The 16,164-nt window shown below is 45.9% G+C and overlaps 1 protein-coding gene across 1 annotated transcript in view; it reads left to right on the top strand.

Moving 5' to 3' along the window:
* Window positions 1–16,164, top strand: part of ALK (ALK receptor tyrosine kinase) — a 697,757-nt gene that overhangs the window by 635,938 nt on the left and 45,655 nt on the right. Inside the window, exon 12 of the mRNA XM_044918826.1 lies at window positions 8,485–8,647. Within this exon, the coding sequence (XP_044774761.1) occupies window positions 8,485–8,647 (163 nt within the window). The remainder of the gene's footprint in view (window positions 1–8,484; window positions 8,648–16,164) is intronic.

The raw sequence follows: 16,164 nt of genomic DNA, 5'->3' as shown, positions 1-16,164 counted from the left end.
ATAGATAGATAGATAGATAGATAGATAGATAGATAGATAGATAGATAGATAGATAGTTAGATAGATATCCAGATAAATATGAAGGAAAGAAAGAGAGCCAGAAATGTTTGAAAGAAAATCACCATATTTTTCAACACTGTATGAAGAAAAGGAGCTCTGTGAAGTTAGAAAAGCTCCTGAACTCTAAAAGTCCTAGAAAATTAATTTCATGTAAAAATGCATAGGTATGACTGTATGGTGACTAATACATCATAATAAAAATAATTAATTAATTTTTAAAAATAAAAAATAAAAATGCATAGGTATCAAGACCAAATCCTATCCACATTACAATAAGAACTTTAAAAGAGAGTAGAAGACAAAACAACAGCCCCACACACAAGTGAAAGCATACCAGAAAGACACATCTACAAAAGAGATCAAAATTGTAACCTATTTCCAAATGAGCTGACACTAAAACAGTGAAAAAATAACAAAAGCCAGTGTTACAAAAGATCAAAAACGAAATGGTAAAATTCAGAAAAGAATTTGAGACAAAAGGAAAAAATAATTTCAAAAATAAAAACTAAATTAGAAGGCATACAAGAGCAAATACACACAACAGTTAATGCCTTACAAGAAATAGAAGGTGAAAAGAGAAAAATTTTTTTAAATAAAAAAGATGGCATCCATCAAGATAAGCAGAGAAGATCCAACATGCAGATAACAAGAGTGCCTGAAGAAGAAAAATCGGAGAAAGGGAACAAAACAAGTGCTTAAAGCTGTAAGTCAAGGAAATTTTTCTTATTGAATCTAATTATTAAAAGAGCACACTGTGTTGCTGAGAATACTAACCCCGGTGAGCAATACCAAAGGGTATTCTAGTAAAATTGCTGGAAATTAAAGAAAAAGAAGAAAAAGACTTTGGGCACCTAACCAAAGACAGCAAGTGATTTATTAGAGAATGAAATTTAGATTATCTTCAGAGTTTTTGATAGTACTACTTTATACCAGAAAAAAAAAATGGAGTAATATATTTAATACACGCAAGGGAAAAAAATATTATCAATATCCAAGAACTCAAAGAATATTATTCCCATGAGCCCTTCCTAAGGAATCTACTTGAAAATAAGCTCAGACAACCAAAATGACTAGAGATATTTCGGCATGACTGATAGGAGCATTAAACATATAGCACTTACAGAAATGAGACTAACTAAAGGTTAAAGAGGAAAGTATTGTATGTAATGGTGATATGCCCAAACACTGTAGCTACAGTACAACTTTGGGAAATTATAGGAGAAAGGAGAGCACATACACCAAAAAAATTTTTAACTCATCTCAGTTTTTATTTTTTTATTTTATTTTATTTTATTTTTTAGAGAGAGAGAATGCAAGCAGGATCAGGGGAGCGGGGCAGAGGCAGAGGGAGAGAGAGAATCTTAAGCAGGCTCCATGCCCAGAGCGGAGCCCAGCGAGGGGCTTGATCTCACAACCCCGAGATCCTGACCTGAGCCGAAATTAAGAGTCGGACGCTTAGCCAGTTGAGCCACCCAGGGTCCCCTGATCTCAGTTTTTATATCAATGATGGTAAAGTAGCAGTGTTGTAGTTCTGATACTATTTTGTGTATTATGAAGGATAAATAAAGTAACTGAGTAATCATAGAATATTCTAAACCTATTATCACCTGTGTTCTTGAGAACCAAGATTCTCAGTGTGGAAAAAAGAGATGCAGATGTAATATAGAAGAGATTAAATTTAAAACCTTGTAGTCCTGAATTTGACCTGAAAGTATCATTGTGAGCTCATGAGGTATTTTGTCATATACATATGTATCTACTTCATATGTACAGTATGTTTATACTGATACACATACATGTATCTTAGCTCTGTCCTCTAAAGAAGCCTAGAAACAATCACCAGCCCAGTAACAGTAAGTATCTATGGCACCTAGATTTTGTACTTACAGGATGTTTTTTCACTAAAAGAAATCAAAGCTTTTGAGAAGATGGCTGAGTCCAGGTCTAGGGAAGGAACATTTCATCATACCAGATAGCAAGGAAGCAAAATAACTTAGGAAGCTACCACTGAGCAAAAATGTGACAATGTGAACTTCTAAAGGATAATAGTTACGATTAATTAAAACTCAAAAATATATTTAAATTCATAGATTAATAATGATATATAAACAACTAATTGGTCAACTTCAGAGGATGATAGAAAATGAGTCCATCATCTTGAAACTATAAATAAGATGAAAGAATTGAGCATTTATCCTGCCTTTCCTGTATGAACTGTACCAATTGGTAACCAAATAGTAGATGAAAAGAAGCATCTCCTTATATATTCCAACTAATAAATAAGCGAAAAAGATATCACTTGAATATCATTGTTTTGCAACTCCCAATAAATAAATGGAGCTAAGCATTAAGTTTCAACAACTGCTAACATTCAAAAAAAAAAAACAAAAACAATAATCACTGATCACAAGAAGGGGACACTGCTCCATTATTTAAAGATTTGAGACAGATGACAGAAAGGTTTTATTTAACCTCACTATGGCTACAATATGTGTATTATTTTTATTTTTCCCTAATAAGGAGAACAATTTATTAATTTTCATCATGTACCCAAAAAAAGGGTTACTTTTTTCAATTTATAATAAAGAATGGTGTCATATACATTTATGGATGGTGAGTGATTGTATTTACTTGGATTTGGGTCATGACTTTATTTAATGGTATCTACAATGGCTGCTGAAATGGCTCAATATGCCACAGCTCCCATGAAGTTCAGCTCAGTCAACAGATACAGATAGAATTCAATTCCATGGATCAGAATCAAAATGGTACCAAAAAATCCATCAGCTCCATTGAGTGCTTTTCTGTGGTACAGCCACATAGGCCTTCAACAGGAGGCAGATCCTTATTATTGTGATTAATAGCAATAGTTGAAAACTTACTTTCCTTGGTATCACGCTTTATTTCTTTGCATTCAATTGAGCAGATGAGATGGCTTAGCAACAGTAATAAAACTAGCACAATCACCGTCTAGCCTATTTTTTTAGCAATGTGTGGTGTATTACTAATTGATTTGTTTCTTCTTGGAGGGTACTGCAATATACTTAAAATGAAACCCAGTGTTTAATGGGTATTTCCTTACTCAGCTGTCTATAACCAAGCAGTATTTGTGTGGTATAAGTAGAACAAGATAAAGCAGTTCTTTTTTTTTTTTCTTTCCTAAATGAGTTTTAATACAATAGTTTTGGTCTTATTTTGGTTGGTTTTTATTTTTTTCCTAGAGGAAAGAACCAGGCTTCCTCCTTCCCCTACCCCCAATCCAGGCTCCTCCTTGGGGGGCATTTGATCCTCCCATAGCTCCACAGAGCCTCAGGGACCAATGTAGACTCTCCTCTAGGGGAATACGAGGACCCTTGTACTCTCAGATTGGCAGCTCAGCCTCAAGCCCACCGCACTACTAGTCTGTGACCTTGATCTTCTCGCCAAAAACCAAGCTTTTGCCTTATTGTTTCATGACCCAGTCCCTCTCTCTGACATCTCTGCTTCCTGGCCTCGTAAACATTCCAGTTACTGGATTTTCCTTTTGATACCTCTGGCTCCCCATGGCCTCTCTGGGGACCAGAGTCCTGATGCTGAGCACCTGCTTTCCCTGGCTTATGCCCATGACCCCCTAAAGCTTGCACTCTGCTATGCTACAATACTATAGGGCCACAGTTCTGGGGCTGAGAGTCCACCCACCATGCTATCCTGACCAGACTCTCACCTGTCCCCTCATTGTGGCCTGCCTACTCTCTGGGCCTGAGCAATCTTGGTATGGTCTGTCCTGGCTTTACATGAGCCCAAGGCTTATGGATTTAAAGGGAAAAAAAAAAAAGAAAACCCAGACTCTCAGACAAGTTCCATGAGGATTTCCTGGTGAGCCTAGCACCTCTTCAAGTCTTGAACTGGAACTCAGAAGGTCTATGCTGAATTCTTGGCTTGACTGATTATTCACTCTACATACAACAGGCCAGTCACTTGGCTTCTCTGAACTTGAATTTCCTGATTTTTAAATTTAATGCATACATAACATCACAGTGCCTGACTCATATTATATGCACATTCTATATTGAGAGGCTTTTGCCCCCTTCATGGGAGGAGTTTACTTCTCGGGTGTCTGAGGTTCAACCCTTCCCGCCCAACACACAGAAGGAAGCATAAAACAAGTCAGGAAACAAATGGCTTCTACCCTGGGATCACCTTGACTTCTCCTGCCCCCTGGGACTACTGTCACTAATCCTCCTGCTTCTCAGGTTCTGGACCTGCCTGCTTTGATCTATAAGGTTGTATCCAATACTTTCCACCCCCAGAGACACTTCCGAAAATCAACCTAGTGTTTGCCTACCCCCTCATGGTTCTCACTCTATCAATCAGCCTTAGCTTAGAACGGATCTCATGCCTGGATATCTTGCCTGATGTTCTGCCAGACCCTTCCTGCTCCCATGGTCCCATTCCAGATGCCTCCTCTCGGGCTTTCCTGGGCCCGTGGCAGTTAATACCACCAGGCTCAGAGCAGCAGTAGTTTCCAATTACATCCATGAACTCACCTCTCAAGCAAGGATCTGGAAATTATTATGGCTGCTCCCAATAAGCCTTAACCCAGTACTCAGCTGAGGGGGGCCAACACTGTGTTAGGCACTCTAGAGGGACACCAGAAATAAAGCAGAATAGCAATTGTCCCTGTCCCCTTATACAAACCCACAGTTCCGGTAACCTTATCTTGAAAAACAGATTCTAGCATTAAAGTCCTAGGAAGGACACAGGATCAGGGATTCATGTAGGAACGATCTGAAAAGGCTAGAAATCTTCAGGACGGGAAGCTGGGAAGGGCTTGATCACCACCAAAGGATCTTTGGACATAGATGGAAGAACCCCCAATTTCTAGTTCCTTCTCTAAAGCTAATTTACTTAGAAAAGTCTCCTCCCTTCTCTAGAATGTTCTTTCTCCATATCGACAATGAAGTAGATGGACTTAGTTCACAAATCTGGTTGATTCTCCTGAGAAAGTTTTTACAAAATGCAAGTATTATCCTCCCCCAATCATCGTCCAACCTAGTATCTACTAATCAGAATCTCCAGGGCTCTGAAATTCATACTTTTAAAGGTCCTCAGGTGTTTTGGGGACCACTGAATTCAGTGATCTCCAAGGTCCCATCTTGCTGTGACATTCTATGATGTCAGATTCCAGACAGAATGAGCAAAGAGAACCAACAGGATGAAGCTCAAGCAAGACAGGCCCACATACATAAGAAGCAGGACAGCCCTTGGACAATGGGCAGTGAACTCAGAAACCCCATTCCCCAAAGAGGTAAAGCTGGTGGGAAACATAAATTGATTCCAAGCAACTCCAAACAGATTTATGAGGGTCAGGGCCATCTGAGGGAGCAGGGAGGACCACCATGCCTGGAAAGCTGCTGAAAGCAAGAGAATTCTAGCTGTATAAATCGTGATCTGACCTGGGATGGCAATCCAGTTCCCATGGAATCCACTCTAGAAAGAATTTTCTCTCTGGACCTTTCCATCAGAAATCACTGAAAATAAAAACAAAATTTTGTGTATAGAAATCACCTGAGACTAATATATGTCCACTGAGTTGGGAAAATACTGATCCCTTTATTGAGAAACAGCCCTAATGTCCCCTCTCTTATGGAATGGGGAACATAAGTCTTGAGATTGGGTGTCTCTGCTTCCCACAGTTAGAAATTGAACAGGAAGTTACGCAATTTTAAACTGTATTCATCCTGCGTCTCTAATGTCATACGTTCTTCTACACACTTTGCTTAAGTCATTATTCAGTAGTCTCACTAAGTCCAATCTTGGTTTGTTCAGATTAAGAAACTGAGGCTCAGAGAGGTATATGATTTACCCCAGGTATCATAGCTGGTCAGGAGCAAAATCCAGGGTAGGAAAAGTTAGTCCATCTGGATCCAAAGGGCTTCTCTTCCTACCTCACCAAATACCCTACCTGGTCAAGAAGTAGAATCCCAGCATCTCTGGGAATGTCTCAGAACATTTAGAGCAATGTTAACCGAGACTGAAGTTAGAAGTGGGTCCCACGGAAGGGGAGATGCTTAGGTAGGGTGCCATACCCATACCTTTAGCTCTCTTCCACAGCACAGTCTTGAGGAAAAAAGAAAGAAAAAAAAAATACATATATATATCCTTTCATTTCCAGGATTGAATTAACTGCATGGATTGTCATGGCTCTGCCCCAGATTGAAAAGGCTGCCCCCAAACCCAGGCTGCTTGCTTTAGGCACACATTGGATCTGAGAATAGCCTTCAAAGAGCTGGAGATCATATGGAGCAAGTGGATTTTTCAGCTCCCTTTCCAGGATTATCTTTTTTTCTCTGTCCCCATTCTCATCCCCAGCTCACTGAGTTTAAATCCCTAGGTGCTGCTGGTGGAGGATCTATATTCACAGAAACTCCCCTGGTCACATTTCCCATTGTCAAGAACAGCACCTGCCCTGGGGGTAAGCAGGAATCATGGACACAACTCATATTTTTAGAGTTTTGGATTTTACAAAGACCTTTCATATCCCATACTTCCTTTAATCCTCATGCCAATCCAGCCCCTTTTACAGACCAAGGAGCTCTATCAAGGTCCCACAACCAATAATTGATAAGGCTGCCCCTAAATCCATGTCCTTTTCTATTCATCACTTGGGCATAGCCCACACTTAGGATTTGGGTGCTGGAGAGGATAAAAAGGCAACTGGCCAAGAGAGCTCTGCTAAAATGCCCCCAGTATTAGAAGAGTTAGCTCTTTGAAATAACAGGTTACCTCCTTTAGAATACAGAAAGATCATAAAATTAACAATCAACCATTCACACCAAACATGAATGGATTCATCACCTTCTTGCCCTTGAAACGACCTTCAGAAACCAAGTAGAAATCAACATCTTCATTTCAAAAAAGTGAAGCCAGCGGAGAAAAGCGTTGAACACACAGTGTTGAGTAGCTGTATACATTGGAATCTCAGCTCGAACTTTGGTCTCTGACCTTGGGGTCAGGGCAGTATCACAAAAGCCCACCACACTGGCCAAGTTTTCAGATTATCAAAACTACCCAGTGCAATCTCAATCTGATTGCTTGTAATTAGCAACCCAAATTAAGCTTTCATTTCCACATCATTAAATTAGTTGAAAGTCTTCAGAAATTTTTCACTTTAACGTTTTAGTGAGCAAAACTATGTATACCAAATTAATTTTTCCACAATTTTCTATAGGTAGAATTTGACTTAATCACATTAGAGGGAAATAATTTCTTCAATCTTATCATGAGATTTTTATATTTTAAGTAAAAGTAACTTATCAAGAACACATTTTATGGAACAATACATCTAAAACTAATGATGTAATGTATGGGGATTAACATAACAATAAAAACATTTAAAAAAAAAAAGAACACATTTTTAAGAAGTTGTTATAGGTTGTAAAAATGTTAGAATTCTGGCCAACATGAAATCTGACAATTCCTCAAGATCCAGCCTAGCTCAAAGATAGAAAATTTCAAAGGAAATGGCCCAGTGGCAGTGGAGGGATGGGGTGTGCTAAATGATCCTGAGCCACCCCCAGAAGGCCACGTAAGGACATTGGGTGCTCTGGGTGAGGGACTTAGAAAAGAAGAGCCTGCACCAGAGACAAATGTGACATGTTTCCCCATTTTTTTATACTTTCTCTTGCATAGAGAGCCTGAAAGCCACCTTCACTGTGTTGATGAACCTGAGTTGGTTGTAAATAAGGAGGCTGAGCCTTGTTGAGGTCCTGACAGATAGAAAAAGCCACTAGCCAGGTGTGCAAGGTTTCCTGCTCCCACCACTATCCTGGGTCCCTGGGTCAACGGGGGCAGAGGGTCTTGGAGCTGACTCTATGTCCGGTTTACTCTTTTGAGCTTCTCCAAGCTAAGAGGATCTTATACGCATATGTCCAACCTTTGGGAGCAGGTTCAATGCAGTCACAGTAGCATAGATTGAGCACCTGTTGTTTGCCCAGCACTGTGCCAGACTTGGTGAGAAACGAGGAGAGGGTCCAGCCACTGCCCATGCCTGTCTTACCTGACAGGGGTCTTCTCTCCTTCCTGGTAACTCTCATAGTGCCGTGTTCACCAGACCCTCGGAGGGTTTTTTTTCCTTATCATCCTGTGTTGTAGAGTCACATCCCTTTTGGACTCCTTTAGGAGCCTGTAAGCTTCTTAAGGCCAGAATAGTCAGCACCATCTGTGTCTCTCCCCTCATATCTGACCAGGACCTGGCACAGGGTAGATCCTCAACAGACGTTTCCAGTTTGAATGGCTGATCGGTGTTTCTTGCCCTGGCCCTGGTGCCATCTTGGAACATGGGTTTGGGGCCGTGGAGTTGACAGCTCGGAGGCAGCCCGGGGAAGCCTATGGAGGAGGGAGGGCCAGGCCAAGTGAGTGATTGTCTTTCCTCTTGTGTCACAGTTCATTGGCTGTTCACCACGTGCGGGGCCAGTGGGCCCCATGGCCCCACACAGGCGCAGTGTAACAATGCCTACCGGAATACCAACCTGAGCGTGGTGGTGGGGAGCGAGGGCCCCCTGAAAGGCATCCAGACCTGGAAGGTGCCAGCCACCGACACCTACAGGTGCGTATGGGGGAGGGGGAGGCCAAGGGGCAGATCTCCCCTTCTGAAAATGATGGGGTGCTGCCTGTGGGTGCATGCCCTCTGGGTGCCTGGGCATACCCTAGGCTCAGAGGCCACAGACTCTGGTATAGGGGCTGGAGATGGGGAGATTTGGGATAATGGGATATGGCAACAAAGATGTGTCCCTTGTCCTTAAGGAGCCCAGACTCTATGTGGAGATGATATACATGCATGAGCTAGCTTCAGAATATTCTTTATTACTAATAATTATAATTATAGTGGATTCTTTGAATACTACGTCATGCTGTTCACACAAATCAGCGCATGTAAAATGTTGGGGAAACAAACGTTCGATGCACATGAAAGATGATGCCCTTACCCTTGAGTCCTCTTCCCTAGGCCTTCACTGTTCACAAGTAAAGCAGCTGTTCTCAAACTCTTGTCCCACACCCAACCCCAGTTGCACAGTATTCCACCAAAACAAGGCCAGGCTGGAGGGAGGCCTGACCCCAATGGGCCACTTAGCTAATAAGTGAAGCTTGACAACAAGGCTCAGACCAGTGGTTCTCAACCATGGAAAGACTGGACGGCTGGGTTAATGCAGGTTACTGGCCCCCCTCACAGAGCGTCTGATTTTGTAGGTCTGGAGAGGGGTCCAAGAATATGAATATTAAGAAAAATTTTAGGCTAAACATTTTTATATGAATGAAGCAAATATGACAAAATACTGACATTTATTGGATCAGGTTGGGAAGGGAGACGTAAGTGGTATTCATCGTGCTGGTTGTATTCATTCATTCATTCAATGAGAATATGAATTTCCAACAGGTTCCCAGGTGATGTAATACAACCCCTGAGAATGACTAAATTAGGTTGAACCCTTGCGTGTAGTCAGTCCTCCCAGAGCTCTGGGGACGTAGGCCAGCGCTGCAGTCTTCATTTGACACATGAGGAAACTGAGGCCCAGAGAGTCCGGAGCCTCACCACAGGCAGGCCAGATACCACCTCCAACCCCAGACTTCTGAGTCTGAGCCTCCTTCCACAGCAAATGGCAGGCTTAAACAGGAAGCGGCATAATCATGATATTATTGGTGCAAATGCCCCCAGATGCTGAACGCAGTGGGACATGAGCTCTCTTTCCCCTTCCTCAGCCCCCAACCCCCAGCACATCCTCAGCCCCCCTGGGAAGGAAAGGAGTGTCTCAAGTTGCCCGGTTTTCTGTGCAGCCCCACCCCTGGGACCTCAGTGTAAATGCATTTCGGGGAGAGCCCTAAGTGCTTTTTAAATGACATTCTGGGCAGGAATGCAGTAACAAGGTTTGGCTGCAATCAGATTAGCTGCTCTAGGTCCCACACATCCCCAGGAAATGGTCAAAGACACCCAGCCACCCCTGGACCTGCCACACTGAGCAGGCCAGGTCTCCGCTCCCTGCCTGGCTGAGGTTCCCTGGGTCAGCCCCCATCCCAGAGAGATGGAGATGGATGTTTGCTGAGGTCTCATCAAGTATTTCTCCCCCTTTTAGCAGTGAGGCAGATGTCATTACTATGATTATTGAAATTCCCTTGTTTCCATAGGGGGAAACTGGAGTCAGCAGCTTAGCAACAGATCAAAGGCCACATAACCAGTAAACCCAGGGCCCTCTGGCTCAAAGTCTGTGTGTTCTTTCCACTAATGCCCACATCTGGACTCTGAGAGGTGTGCAGGGGGCAAGAGGAACAAGAAAGGGAAGGAGGCCTAGTAGTCACGCACCACCCACCTCCAGGAAGCCTCTGGAAATGAAAGCCTGGGAAGGAAGGCCCCACCACCTGCAGGGATGCTGGCCGGCCCAGCCCTGCGTGCAGATCCCCATGTATAAGAAGCAATGTGAAGAAGAGAGCAGAGGAGCTGGGGGGCAGAGAGACCTCAACAGTAAACGCCCAACAAGACCGACTGTCCCATCCCCATCCAGGGCAACTCCCAAGCCAGACTGAAAGTCCCTTACTGCCCTTCCCACAAAGATCCACAAATAGGAGGCACCACGTATGGGATTACTCTTGGGCTGCATTCCCCCTGAGACAGTGTGAATCAGACCCACTTCCAAACTCAGGCAGGTCATTTAATCCCTTGAGGCTCTCTTTCCCCATCTGTAAAAGGCAGGAGTTGGGGGATGCTAACATCTGCCCAGTGGCTTGTGAATGTGACGTACAAATGCCTCGCACATGGCCTGTGCGCACAGGCTGTTCCCTGGCCCGTGGGCAGAGAAATCAGCAGGAGCCGTGAGAGCGTCAGGCAGCAAGCAGTGGCCAGAAGCATTTCCAGGAACAGACTGATCCCACAAAGGGTGCTTCCTGACTTCACCGTTTCAAACAAGGACTTTTTACCAACTCCTTCCAACATGGGCCCCATGTTTCAAAAGATTTCGCCTGGCAGACAAACTGTACTTAAAAAATAATAATTAATCACAGCCACGTCTAAGTCTAGCCGGGTTTCTGATCTGCGTGAATCACCACATATTGCCACACTTCCCTGATAGAACCCCAACCCAAATCGGGGAACCTTTTCTCTTTCTCTCTGGAATATTGCGACGAGCCCCCAGAATTGCCTGGCGAACACTCATTGGAAACATGGACAAGGAGCCGTCTTGCTGTTGAAGCAGGACACTTCGACATTCCTGATTGGCAAAGGGGACACTTTGAATCATAGGACTTTTTAAAACTGGCCTGAGATAGCACTGTATCAAAAAGGGAAGAGTTAAAACTGAAAAACATTGGGTTTTTGTTGTTGTTTTTGAAACCTTGGGGTTTTTTAACCCTTTAAGGGCTGTAACGGGTATTTCTGACCTTGACCCTGGAGGAGGCTCAGGGCTTGGACAGTAATGCATATTGATCATATAATTTAGTATCAAAGAAACAGACCATTTAATGATTTGCTTTTTAGACCACATCAAAACGTCCCCAAGTCAAAATATCCATGTTGACAAGTTAGGTGCCCTCTTTCTGGAAGACATTTTCTCCATATTAACTAATTCTTGTTTAGTAAGTGCAGCTCATCTAGTGAGGAAGACATGGGACACATCACGTTTTCTCAAGAGGTGAGAAAAAGGAGAGAAAGGGTGGGAGCATTTCTTATGCTCTCCCCCTGTTCCTGGAAGAGTGTCAGTGCTCACTAGTGCTGTCTGGCTGCGACCTGAGGCCTGGCACCATTATTGTTCCCGCTGACTTCTTTACTACTGAGAGGTGAAGGAAAGAGAGCCTACTGTATGCCAAGGTGGGGCCATCCTTGCCTGGGCCTTCCTCAGGGATGCACACGGATAAAAGTGTGCCCTTATCTTGTGAGTTATCCTGGGCCCCATCTCCCACTCTCTACTCCTTTGCCCACCACCACGAAGGAAGAAACCCAGAAAGAGGGAGAGGAAGAAGAGGCTGGGGGGCAGGAAACAGCAGGCTTGAGAGGGAGGGAGATTCAGAGACAACATCTAAATCCCCATCACCCCCTCAGCCCCCTTCTTTCCTGCCTTGGGCTTCCCCTTCCCCTAGATTTGCCACTTCCTCTGTCAAAACTGATGCTCTCACTCCCTCCAAGTACATATGTCCCGGTGTCCAGACCTGCTCCGCTCCTGCTTCCCAAATCTCTGTGGAGCGCATTCAGCACATATTAGGACACTGTGCCTGACACTAGGTATGTAAAGGTGCACAAGGTCCACTCTCTGCCTAGGAGGAGCCCCAGCCGATGGGGGTGTTGGACATAGAAAGAAAGCATTTATGAGTGATGTAGAAAGTACTTCGGGGGAGGTTTGCATCAGGCACTGCTATCAGAGGCCAGGGAAGGGCCTGAGTTCATGAATGGCTTCCACAGGGAGACAGAGCTTGAGTTCAATCTTGAAGGTGATAGAGTTGTCCACAAAGAAGAGGGGAGGAAGGAGCCCCTGAGGCTGGAGCCTCACATCCCGAATGCTGTTAGCTCCCCCTGGCGCCGGCTTGGGGAGAAGCGAGCCTGGAGGCGGGGACAGCAATGGAAAGGTGGCTGGAGTGGAGCCCTAAAGGGCTAAGCCAGGGGCAGGGAGATGCACACGGAGGGGCCCGGTGGGGCCAAGATGTGTTTGGGAAGTGGGATCCGCATGATTGCAGGACTGGAGGTAGAGGCAGAACCCAGGCAACAGCCGGTGCTTGGGGCTGAGGAGGCAGGATGGTGAGTGACAGCTACCGTCTCAAGGAGCTTGACTGAGAAGGACAGGCAAGGATTAGGGCAACAGCCAGAGTGACACCTGATGAACGGAGATTTCTGGAGCACGGATCGGAGAGCCGATGTCTAGAGTGTGCCCATGGGGGTGCTGGCCAACGTGGGGCACCAAAAGGGCATGGATGCTGGGGCGGGTGGGGGGCTCCACCTCACCGTGTAGCGGAGGCAGACTGCTGGGGACACCATGCGACTCAGTGCCCACTCAGTAGATGGTCAGCGGCCCCTCTCTCTCTTCCTCCCTTCCTCCCCGCTGCCTGCCTTCCTGCTTCTCTAGGGCTCAGCATCCCTCCTCGCCCTCCGTCCTCCCCCCCTCACCACCACACACACAGATCATTTATAAAAACATTTGTCAAGCACAGCCCACAGCTCCTGATGGCAGTTCTCTCATGGTTCACTTGTTCCTGAGACGTAATGTACACGAGGTCCCGGATCCCAGCTGGAGCCAGCAAATCCTGCCGGCTGACCTGGGCCACAGCGGTTCCTGATGGTCTCCATCACTGACACTCATTTCCTCACCTGGCTCCAGGGACCGGTGTGTGCGGCTGGATGACACCGTCATTCAACCCAATCCACCCACAGCCGTGCAGCTCCTACTGTGGGCTGGTCACTGACTAGGCATTGCAGGACTTGCAGAGAGGACTGAGACTCTGGAGCCTCTCACCATCTTTGCAGAGCCTTTCACCATCTTTGCAAAGCCTCTCACCATCTTTGCAACACCTCTCACCTTCTTTTGTCTGCAGAGCAGAAAAGTTAAATTAACAGTCCATGATGCCAATAAAGTTGTAGACAATTGCAGAAGGGAGTCACGGGCATGATCAATTGCCAGAGTAATTGTGCAGATAGCCATCGCCACGAGGAGCATAGAGCAGGGAAAGTCAGAGGCAGGGAGATTGCGCAAAGATAGACGGGCTACAGGCAGAATGGTGTTTGGGTCCAAATTCTGCCAGTGACATCATGTGACCTTGAAAGTGTGCTTTCCCTTCTCCCCGGTGGCCCTAGAGGGAGGGGTTGTAGAGAGAAGTTGCTGAGATCCCTTCTGGAGCTGAGATTTCCAGGCGCGAAGGGCTGTGCTGGTCAGGAAGGTTGGAGGACAAAGAGAACCATGAGCCTTGCTCGCCGGAGCAATCCAGAACAGAACTGGGGCTGCGAGAAGCATGTGCCTCCTCCACTCGCCCTTAACAGCTGACCTCCAGCGGGGTCTCCTGATGGCTCAAATGACCCAGCTAGATAATGCAACTATACATCTAAACACAAATTTCCCACGGACCAAGTCCTTACACCCTCCCACGTCTCCTGTGCCCTCACAATAACCCTGAGTGCTAGGATGGGCACGGCAGATCTTACACCCTGATTTCGCAGAGGAGAAAACCAACATACAAAGGAGAGAAGGGGCTTACCCAAGGTCCCACTGGGAAGTAGAGGCGGAGCCCAGAGTCGAGTACAGGAGAGGAATGAGGTGCTTCACGTATCTCCGAGTGGGGTTGGCTCATTCCCGTCGCCCCGCCTCTGGTGTCCCCGTGGAGGAATGACACTGACGGGCCACCGTGCCCCACACTAGCACGCTCGCAACTCAGGATCGGGCAGGCAGCCACTTTGATTTGCTGCTAATTCATTTTATTTATTTATTTATTTGATAGAGAGAGAGAGAGAGAACAAGTAGGCAGAGAGGCAGGCAGAGGGAGAGGGAGAAGCAGGCTCCCCGCCGAGCAGGGAGCCGGATGCGGGGCTCGATCCCAGGACCCTGGGATCATGACCTGAGCCGAAGGCAGCCGCTTAACTGACTGAGCCACCCAGGCGCCCCTAATTCTTTATTTTAAAAAGATTCACAACTCAATTACATCAGGTAACAATGGCTCACAGTCAATAATATAAAACGCAAACCCAATAAACATCCATTCTGACTGGGGGGCATGGATTGAGATGAGGAAAAACAAACAAACAACAACAACAACAAAAAATTACAGCATCAGCTCGTCAAGAACAGTATCTTGTAATTTCCAGTAAATTGGAAGCACTGCAAGTCATTTTCCCCACTTGAGTGGCAGGTATATTAATTTGTTGTCGTTTGTCAACCATCAAAAATAAATTGTTTACAAGGGATGGGGGAGACGCTTCGGAGAGTCAGGCTGAGGTTATTATTCTGGCACGAGTTTGTGTGACATGATTCATAGGACTGGGGGGGTCTTCAGACATGCCAAGGTTGCCTGTGACCCCACTGGCTCCCTACAGAGGTGGGTCCTGGGTGAAACCCAACAGGCCACGCCCCGCTCCACCTACTGCCCTGTTCTCTAGAAATCGGGGCCTCGTTCCCTCACTCGCTCCCCCTCCCAGAAGTCACCCTGGAAGAGGAACGGACAGGCTCACCCACCAGGATGCATCCAAACAGTAGCTACGCTGTTGCTCACTGACTACCCTCCAGGGGCTGAATTAGGTCCCTTACAGGTATTATCTCATTTAATTATCACAACAGTTTTTCAAGGTAGATAGTATCATCTCCTTTTTTGTGGCTAGGGAAACTAACTGGAGCTCAAGCCCAAAGGTCACACAGCTAATGAGTAACCCTGGTGGGGCCAGGACCAGGAGAGGTAAGCAAGGTGCCTCAGGCACAAAATTTAGGAAGGCACCTGCTCTCAGGGTCCTCGGGGTACGGGGTCAGCACCTGGGAGGGAGGGGCCTCATCCACCCCGGGGCTTGAGTAACGGCTTGGATTTGGATCCAGTTCTGTCTGCATTCAAGCCCATCCATGTTTTTCTCACTGTGGCACAGCCCACTCCAGAGATCAGCATTGTAAGTAGTGACCTGGATGGGAGACTAGAAGCTTCCAAAGGAATGCCAGGCCTCAGAAGGCTGATGAGGAAGGCGCTGCTTCTCCTACAATTAGTCCAGGCAAGCAGTTGCCTGCTCCCCTGGCTTTAAGCCAGCCCCTAGTCCAGGTCGGAAACGTGGGGCAGAGACCCACACAGGAAAGTAAAATGCGGCTGTTGACAGCTGGTGGCCAAGCTCTACTATCTACTCTGTAGAGCTGACCCAGCCTAGAGTCCTACCTTGCACTTGGCATCTGTGTGCAGTCTTTTCAAATCCATTCCTTCTCCTCATGAGGGCAGGGGTCCTTGTCCTCATTTTTTCCCTCGGTGGGGAAGCTGAGGCTCCTGGAGGTTAACCAGCTTGCCCCAAGTCACACAGCCAGCAGAGCACCAGGTATATGACTCAGAACTCAGTCCTCTTTGCATCCCACCTCATTGCCGAGAGCTAGGTCTAGACCTAGATGGGGTTGGGGGCTGGGGTTCCTATTTGGGGGG

The sequence above is a fragment of the Neomonachus schauinslandi genome, chromosome 10 (assembly GCF_002201575.2).
Source record: "Neomonachus schauinslandi chromosome 10, ASM220157v2, whole genome shotgun sequence".
NCBI classification, from domain to species: domain Eukaryota; kingdom Metazoa; phylum Chordata; class Mammalia; order Carnivora; family Phocidae; genus Neomonachus; species Neomonachus schauinslandi.
The sequence above is the reverse complement of the archived record's forward strand: the minus strand, read 5'-3'. Positions and strand labels throughout refer to the sequence as shown.